This window comes from Perca flavescens, chromosome 2 (genome assembly GCF_004354835.1).
Source record: "Perca flavescens isolate YP-PL-M2 chromosome 2, PFLA_1.0, whole genome shotgun sequence".
In the NCBI taxonomy this organism is placed as follows: Eukaryota; Metazoa; Chordata; class Actinopteri; order Perciformes; family Percidae; genus Perca; species Perca flavescens.
In genome coordinates this window covers 26,153,156-26,163,135 of record NC_041332.1, presented here as the reverse complement: position 1 = coordinate 26,163,135, position 9,980 = coordinate 26,153,156, and the positions used below count along the sequence as shown (strand labels likewise).

The 9,980-nt window shown below is 39.2% G+C and overlaps 1 protein-coding gene across 1 annotated transcript; it reads left to right on the top strand.

The window, feature by feature from the left end:
* Positions 1-682: 682 nt before the first annotated feature.
* On the top strand, positions 683-9,701 carry gucy1a1 (guanylate cyclase 1 soluble subunit alpha 1). Its single transcript, XM_028599168.1, has 8 exons — positions 683-1,131; positions 1,397-1,464; positions 2,095-2,183; positions 2,293-3,005; positions 4,733-5,218; positions 6,599-6,742; positions 8,660-8,814; positions 9,125-9,701. Exons 1-8 carry the CDS (start codon positions 892-894, stop codon positions 9,267-9,269), a joined length of 2,040 nt encoding a protein of 679 aa, XP_028454969.1. The 5' UTR covers positions 683-891; the 3' UTR covers positions 9,270-9,701.
* Positions 9,702-9,980: the final 279 nt, after the last annotated feature.

Genomic DNA, 9,980 nt, shown 5'->3' with positions numbered 1-9,980 from the left:
TGGTTCTTGATCTCAAATGTGAAGATTTGCTCCTTGTATTAGTCTTATAGTGAACTTAATGTGTTTGGGTGTAGAACATGTAAGTCTATAATGTCTTCAGACGACTGGGAACTCTCATTGACAAAGTATTCTTCAAATTAATTGATTAGTCGCTAGTTGTTAGCTGCAGGCAGTCCTACAAAATAACATTAATCTTTCTAGTGATGATTTTAATTCATTTAATACAGCTGGGGGAATAGGGATAGTGTGTGTGTGTGTGTGTGTGTGTGTGTGTGTGTGTGTGTGTGTGTGTGTGTGTGTGTGTGTGTGTGTGTGTGTGTGTGAGTGAAATCATATCAAATACAAATTTGAAACTATTAGTATTCTGTAGGAATATAGCTTGAAAAATCAATATCACCAAAAAGACTAAACACACCGGCTAGAACACCACAGGCACGTGCACGTAGTCCTAAGTGAACATTTAACAGAAACAGGATTATTCGTTAATCGGGGGACCAGTCTCGTATTATGGGACCCAGTCTGTAGGCTGATCTCAATAAAAAAAAGTCTACTGCATGCAAGGAGTCGCTTGGAAATAATGTCTCATTGCTGATAGGTTGTTGAGCTACACCAGCCCCACTTGCACATGGATTGGCCTACTGCTCTTTTTTCTCCAGTTTCTCATTGGCTTTTGGCAATGATAGTTCCCTGCAATCATTTGCCCGTGCAGTTTTCAATGAATATTGTATGCGGTCTCTATCTTTGGAGCTGATCATTTGAATCAGCGGGTCGCGAGGAGGAAGGTATTCTGGATAAGCACACCAGATGATGGAATTTCTCCCAGAGACCAGGTCTGTCTCCTCCCGAAATTAGATAAGAAGAGCAGAGCCAGGAGATTATACAGCGGGGAAGATGTTCTGCGCGAAGCTGAAAGAGCTGAAGATACCAGGAGAGTGTCCTTTCTCCACTAGCGCCCAAAATAATGAGCTCGGAGACTTTGAGGAGCGCTCAACTGGCGCCGCGGATTTATTGCCCATTTCTAAGGATGTGCACGGAAAAATAGGTGAGGATCTACCTCAACAGAAAACAATCAGAGCCAAAGTTAACCTGCATACACTTGGGGAGAGCATCCGAAAATTGGCATGTCCAGAGGTGAGTTATATTATATTCATGAATATTCACATCATGCAACTGCTACAGTATGTTTCACATAGATTTATTTATGAAGAAAAAAACATCTTGACTGCAGTTGTGTTTGTCGCATGTCTGCCTTATCGCTCAGACATCATGACTGTTTATTAAGATTAATGGTTTAATGGTAATGATGCTTTTTTTTTAAAGTATTTGTGGGCGCTCCTTTAATTAAAGCTGCTGTTCAGTCTTACCAGACGATGACCTTTAACACTTTGTCATACAGTTTCAAAGGCTGCACACTGCCCTCCAACGAATGATGAGACTATCAGATCAAACCAGGGACTCTGAGAGGTAATGCGTGTTTTTATATAGTTGCCAATAACAACTATACTCCTCCTAGACTGTTACAATTACTACTACTGCTGTTGTAAATTATAAGTAGGCCTGTACCCACCACAGCTTGTATTCCTAATAACAATAATGATACTACGATTTTACAGAGCCATTTACTCTCTGTTTACCTCAAGAATCCCTTACAAATGTATCTTGCTACTCTTGATACAAATGATGATGACAACAATAAGGTGTGATGCTGCTATACCCGGAGGTAGAGAGACATCCCTTACAAATCTGCTGGAAAACACATTACAGAAATTGACAAACAGATAATGAAATTCTCCAAAAATTTGAGATTTTGCAGCTTTTTTCTGGTCATATATGATAGTAAATGGAATATCGTTTTGAGCTGTTGGTCAGACAAACAAAACAAGACATAGGAAGACTTGAGGTTTGGGAAATTATAACAGCCATCTTTCACTTTTTTTTCTAGGCAACACAACGAGTCGATTAATTGTGAAAATGTTTGGCAGATTGACTAATAACAAAAATAATAGATAGTTGCAACTGTTGTCTGATGTCTTGAACAAAAACATGCTCCACTGAGTTGTTTAACGCGTCTGACTTTGATTTGTCGTCTTGCAGTCCAATAGTTTGCTGTACAGACTATCAGAGTTGCAGTGATGAACCGGAACATTTAGTGGAAATGATGAACATTTACTCAACCAAAACGGGTAATGCCAAATTTGAAGCTCAAATTATTAAATGTGTAATTTAAATTTTAAAATGCTGGGTATTGTTTGGCTTTACAGCTTTACCTGTTTCCCTTCATTTGTCTAATAGCAATCCAGATGGAAGCTTTGAAAGTTGCTCTTGGCGAGGAGCTCTTCAACATGTGTTATGAGGAGGACGGACACATTTTGAGGGTGGTGGGGGGAGCTCTCCACGACTTCCTCAACAGCTTCAATGTTTTGTTGAAACAGAGTACGCCGCCCAACCCGGGCAGAGAGAATTGTGTAAACGAACCTTCGGTGCTGTGCTTAGACAAGGATGCGGGTCTGCTTACTGTCTATTTCTTCAACCCCCGTCCAACCACTGAGCTCTTCTTCCCTGGAGTCATCAAAGCTGCAGCGCGCCTGCTGTATCACACCACTGTGGATGTGTTGATTGACACCCCCAGTGCTAAAGACAGCATCTTGCAGTCCAGCCCGCAGCCCAGTCTTCTGTACACAGTTGCAGTTAAGGATGCGAAAAATCTGACCCCCAGTCCGCTGCGGGCTACTTCAGCTGGGACCCTTCCTACCTCTTTGTTCTCCACCATCTTCCCTTTTCATCTGATCCTGGACAAGGACCTGGGTCTGGTACAAATAGGACACGGGCTCAGGAAGAGACTGTTCAGGAAAGATGGACTGAGGAGGTCTGCTACCTTCCAAGAACACTTTTCTATTGTCTCTCCGCAGATCAAATGTACCTTTCAAGGGATTCTGACCATGCTGAACACACAGTTTATCATTCGGATCAAGCATGGAGTCTCCATCGCAGATAACACAGGGAAGGTATGTCGACATGTCTGGGAGAAACAACCTGAGAAGTGACGTCACTGACTAATGAGGTGGAAAAGGTCTTCCGGCCGTTGTCTTGATAGTAAGATAGAGAGAAAAAATCATGCTATTTATAAGCAGTCGGGCTTATTAGTGTTGTACTCGGGTGCACTAGGCCTGAGGTAAAGATCAACATTTGACCCCCAGCGGAGATCAGAAGCAAATGTCAAACCATTTTATCCATCAAAGGCACAGCCATGCTCGTGCTATTTATGTGATGGTGCACAGCAATTGGTTGCCATGACAATAAAAATTAAATTATTAGTGAGTAAACATGGCAGTGGTATCACAGCATTCAGCCAGAGATACCTCCCCTTATACCACTAGTGTTCCAGTGGTAGATTTACTGCTAGTAGCTACAGCGCCCAATTTAAACAGGTAAATATCAGCAGGTGTCTCAGTCTCTTTCATCTGGGGCTCATTATGTATTACTCAGCTGACAAGTCTACTACACACAAACATGACCAACAGAAGTGACACGTTCAACATTCCTTATGTTACAAATTTAAAATTTTTCCTGAAGCTGAATTTGTACCCATAGCTATTGTTGTTATAACAGTTAAGAAGACTAACAGTTTACAGGCACACTCGTGGCTCTGTGAGGCTTTGATAAGAAAACCAAGTGATAAAAATTCAGGTCCCAAAATATTGTTTAATCTTTAGCTGTCGTGGTGACGTAAATGTAATTCAAGGGAGGTGTCATAGTAATAATAACATAAAAAGTTAGAAGGTAGGAAGTATTTGCCTCGAAATAGTGCCTTTGTTTTTAATGCTGAATCCTTAAATACTTCAAGCTATTGTATGATACATTAGTAGGGTTCTCACTGCTCCCATACTATTTATCATTAGTATTTTAAAGTACAGTAAATGCTGATGGGAATGTCCTACATTTTGAATGGATTTATTCATAAACTAAAGTGCTGGACGCAATGAAACTTTGACCTCATGATGGCGGTAGATAAAAAGTCAGGAGATCACTTAAGTCCAAAAAGACGTATGTACCACCAAATTTCATGGCAATCCATCCAATAGTTGTCGAGAAATTTACCTTTAAACCACAAATGTCAACCTCATGGTGGCCTATAGAAGAAAAGTCAGAGGATCACTAAAGTCAGTAGGTGTCATCCTCTGGGAATAATGAATGTCTGTACTACATTTTACAGCAACAGTTGTTGAGATATTTCGACCATGGCTAGTAAAAAATGTACTTGGGTTAGAAAGTGTTTAAAAATAAATGTGTTCCACTGGAACATAAATAAACCTTTTGACGTTGTTTACTGTTGTAGCTGACGGACTGCTGTATACAGCTTCCCTTTTATAAATACCAGGCAGAATCCAAATTTGGTTTTCTTTATGTCAAATGTTTAAATGTCTACTATGCCTTAAGGAGTATATGTATTTATGCATTGTATATTTACAAGTGCACAGATGCCACTGAGAGCGAAAAAACATTGTCCTTGTTTGGCTGTGGGAAATGTGTACATATAATAAGAATAACTAGTACTAAATAATAGGAGACATTTGCTCCAGGATGTAGCCTACACAGTAATCCTAATCAGTCTTCTTTCAAAAAACAAAGTCATCAGGCTATGAGGACAGCTAGACCCAATATTTACATTCCAACTAAGTTTAGCAAATTCCACAAAAATGAACTTTTCTCATCATCTAATATTTCCTTTCAGCTCATGGACCTTAAAGGTCAGATGATCTACGTTTCAGAGTCCAACGCCATCTTGTTCCTGGGCTCACCATGTGTGGACAAGCTGGAGGAGCTAACAGGCTGCGGCCTCTACCTGTCAGACATCCCTATTCATAACGCACTGCGTGACGTAGTGCTGGTTGGTGAACAGGCCAAAGCCCAGGACGGTTTGAAGAAGCGTCTGGGGAAGGCCAAGGCAGCCTTGGAGCACGCTCACCAGGCACTGGAGGAGGAGAAGAAGAAGACAGTGGACCTCCTCTTCTCCATCTTCCCCGGCACTGTGGCACAGCAGCTGTGGCAGGGCCAAACGGTGCAGGCCAAGAAGTTTGACCAAGTAACAATGCTCTTCTCCGACATTGTGGGCTTCACGGCTGTTTGCTCACGTTGTACCCCGATGCAAGTGATAACCATGCTCAGTGAGTTGTACACCAGGTTTGACCACGAGTGTGGAGAGCTTGATATCTATAAGGTATGTTAATGGAATATAAGAGTACTGTACTGCTGAGCATGATTTTGATTTGCACAAGCTGTTTACAACGTTAACAATTTAGCCTTTTTTTAATCTATTGCAACTGCTGAGTTTAGTATATATGAGACATTTCAGAAGCAGCTGACATTAGACAGTTACATTTATACAGTATTGTTACAAAATGGAAAATAGCATTTTTCTTCTAAATGCTTTTAGTTCTAACACATATATGTACAATCCTGTAGCCAGAGTATTTAAAGAAATAACATTTAAGATTTATTTATTAATCTAACGGTTCAATTATATTTTGTATAGTTTGGCCTCCCCAAATGTTGTTCTAATGCCGCCTCTACGTTGCAGTATAATTGTGGTGGAGAATAAAACATCTGTTTGACTTTTGTCAGTTAGATCTTCTGATGTTCTGTTCTGTATTCTGATATTAAGCCTAAAAAAATATCAGAATCAGCCTCAAAACCCTTCAAATTCACAGAAGCATACAACCTCTGTGTCCTCAACAGTAGCTATGGCTGTATGGCCTCTACATGTATGTCCTGTAGCTCACTAAAAACACACATCTGCTTTTAACTGTAGGTAAAAGGTAACTGTAGCTGCTGACAAAACTGGAAAAAACAACTACAGTAGCAGATTTATTTAGATCACAGATTTAAAAAACAGATGCACTTTTTTGTCTTTTGACAATTGAATCATTTAGTACATCATATGGTGTATGAAGATAAATAATTTGCCTTCACATTTAATTAAAAAAAAGAGAGACTATAGCTCAACCAACTACCACAGTGTCTCCCAAAGGCTGCTAATCTACAGGGAAGCTGGATAATGTAATCAAAGTGTCATGAAAGCATAACAGAGAGAGCAGCATGTTTGACAAATATCTCGTAAAACGCTAGGAAGTCTGAGGTTCCTTCAGGACCCTGTTTCCACTCCACATGTACTGTATGAGGCTAAAAATAGTTTCACTTTGTCTTTGTCACATGGCTGTTGAGTGCTCTCCGGTCCAGATTTACACGTACAAAGAAGAAGAAAAAAAAACCTGTGTGGACTTTTTAATATGACCATGGATCAAGTACTATTAGAGTGTAAGTTTTATTACTCCTCAGCTTTTTGCCCTTTGTCTTAGCTGCAAGATGGAGCGCAAGGCAAATTCTAAAGACATTTTGATGAATATCCATTTCAAATTTGCAATTTTGCTCAACATATACTGTCTATATTGCAAAGTGGAATAAAGTTTAAACTTTCAGATTAGATTATGAGAGCACTGTATAGATTCACTGATAAGGAAGGAGGGTGCACACACAGCTTTTTTTTTTCTTCTCAGTTGCCAGGTTAAAAATCATTTTAATGATCATCTGCTGTATTCAGGTGGAGACCATTGGTGATGCGTACTGTGTAGCTGGTGGCTTACACAGAGAAAGCGAGACTCACGCCGTCCAAATTGCACTCATGGCCTTAAAGATGATGGAGCTTTCAGACGAAGTTATGACACCAACTGGAGAACCAATACAGGTAAGGGTCATGTAATGATGTAACTGTCAACCACCAAAAGAGTTTTCATACAACCAATATATTGGAAGTTTTCATTTAAAAAGAAAAATATCCCATTTGAAAAAATAATATTCCAACTTTAACAGAATATAGTTGCTGTCACTAAGGTGAACGTTTTTTTCAAGTCCGTAGAGATTTTAGGACATCAACCAGTGAATAAATCAAGAAATTAACTGTCTACATTATGCTTTAGCTTGTTACTGTAGTATTAAAAATGCCTTTTATGTAAAGCTACCAAATCAAAGAACTAAAAGCAATAAAGGGAAAGTATAAGCTCAGTTGAATATACTGACCTAATTAAAACACAAAAATGGCAAATTACAGGGAAATGTTTACAAAATTATGCCAAAGATATTCAGTTTTCCATTTGATGCAAATGCGCAGCCATAAAGAAAGTATTGTGTCTTGAGTTTAGATATTTGATTTCTAATAATGTAAGTATAACAGACAGTATATGTGGCATATCTTTTGTTTGCCTACAATCAATCACATTTTAAGATATTTAACCTAAACATATCGTAATCAGCAACATGTGTAAAATCCTCATGTCATTAAACTCCTCAAATTACCAGAAAAATTACAGAGGATTGGCCTCAGTGTCCTCAATGGTACCTAACGCTGCACCACATTCTGCCTTTTCATTCATCTTTACTCTATGGTAACTAGCCGCTGACAACAATGGAAACAATAAACATACAGTATCAAAAAAAGTTAATTAAAAAATCATGCAACTACAGTAGCTGACAGATTCAAAAAGTTGGTTGCATTCAGTAAATTTGTGTATCTTTGAGGTCTAACAAAAAGTGCATTTCCTTCCTTATAAAACATTTGCAAAGCTGTTTTCTAGTAAGTATTTTACATCGTAAATTGCTTACAGTACATCTATGTTTACTTGCTAGTGGTCTTCTTCACAGCCATTTGCATGTTACCCCCGCAAACTGTAAATGAGCATAATAGCATGAAAAGGAGGGCAGAAGTGCCTGTGAACATTTATGTGTGTTGTCATGTGCATGCATGATACAAAAAAGGGGACCCAATCATAAAAACTTTACTCTATAGTAGGCTTGGGCGATCTCTAATATTTTCAAATCATCTAATCATGGTTACTACTCGATTGCCAGCCTGCTTGGCTGACGTGCTTCAGTAACGTTTTTTTTGTCATATTCTTCATACAGCGACAAATTATCCACTTTATATTAAAACTTAATGTTACACTAGTTCACTCAAGCACTCATAGTGCTCTTCTTTTAGTGACTTGCTCGCTAATCCCACAGTTGTTTACACTCTATTAGCTCTGTTAGCTACTTTAGTTTAGCAGTTAGCGATTGCTTCTCTCACAATCCGGCTCTCTGTTGATCTGCACGTCAAATTTAGCTATTTGTCTGCTTCCTAATGTGATAGTTGTACATGTTATAACTGTAATGTTAGTTTATTTGTTGTGTTGGAGGCACCAGGGAATGCTCCGCACCAGGGAAACTCGCTCATTAACGTTAGCTGCTGTATCTTAGACCCCAGTAACACTAATCGGTGCGGGCTGACCTAATGTAGTTCCCGTCCCCTGGCAACCGTCGGGAGGCCAGCAGACCGGGTTACAGCCCGAAAGACAGCCCATCAGGTGTCGCCAATCGGCACAAGCCTACTCCATAGTGCTACTAGTGGTCAAAAACCTGACAGGGTACCTTTAAACTGGAGTAAATCATGTAGGGACTATTTTCATTTGCAGATGCCTGAAGGAAATACAGGGTTCTGTATCAGCGCCAGCACCACAACTCCAATCATGTATGGTTAAAAAGTGGACTGGAAGCCTTTGATGCACTGTAATAGTATTGTTGAACAAAAGACAAGCAGAAGCCTGAATCATGTTGAATGTTTCCTCAGATGCGTATAGGAGTCCACACTGGTTCAGTACTGGCTGGTGTGGTTGGGGTGAGAATGCCGCGTTACTGCCTTTTCGGTAACAATGTCACAATGGCCAACAAGTTTGAATCCTGCAGCCAACCTGGAAAAATCAACATCAGCCCTACAACTCACAGGTGAGGTGACACAGCTAATTCAAGTTGCAAATAACTCTGGTGTTTTCTATTAGATTTACAATGCAAACTCTTAACTTCGCTCTAAAACATTTTTGACTGAAAGAAACAAAGCAAAATAGATGTCAGACGTTAATGAGCTAATACTGTATAATATTATTTGTTGCCAGAAGTGGTTATTGCAGAGAAAAAAACAAAAAGCGCTCTAGTCAAGAAACTTCACTTTTAGAAGAGCACTGTGTTTCCTCTTGCTTCAAATAATTTGCCACATTGTTTTTAGATTAATGTTTTATTTGTGTGCTCTTCGTCCCAGATTGCTGAAGAATCGGCCAGAGTTTGTCTTTGTTCCCAGGAGGAGACTGGAGCTTCCGGCCAACTTCCCAGAAGACATCCCTGGTGTTTGTTACTTTTTGGAGGCGCCATATAAAACTGACTCTGAAGTTAAATCAAGCTGCTGAAGAGCCCGAAAACATTAGATATGACAAAATATAAACATATCCAGTGAACCCAGTGCGAATACCTTGTATGTTTTGGGTTGGGTTGTTTAAATAATGATGATAGTGTCTATAGTCAAACTCTTGCAGCTGCTTAATTACAGACATGTCAGTTTGCTGTCAAACATGAGTCTTGTCTCTGTACAATTATCCATTTGCACAGTTGTAGCCATGGATGTATTGGTTGTAGCGCAGAGAAATACTCACTTCCTTTATTTTTCTTCCAGAATGAGTCATCTCTGTAATATGATCTCATATGATAAACAAATGGCTTTCTTTGACTGTTTTGTTAAATGTAACATTGGAGAGGCACAAAATACCTAAACTGCTTTTGGTTTGCTGTAAAGAATTAAATACATCATCTTGCATAATATGAAATACATTTTTGGATGTTGATCCTCAATGTAATGTTTGATTCCTTTTATCAAGATTTTTTCTGTAAATATCTGACTGGTCCATTTACATCTGTCGAGACCACATTTGCTAAAAGCACCTTGGCCTATTTGTATGGCAAAAGAATTCAAGAAAAAACTGAATTAGCTTTGTGTGTTTCAGTGGAGAATTTCACAACAAATAATTTGGAAAAGCTGAAGGAAATTATAAAGTTGTTAAAAAATTTAGGAGACATCCCACCTTATTAAACGGAGATTCAAGATACTTTATTGTCATTGAACA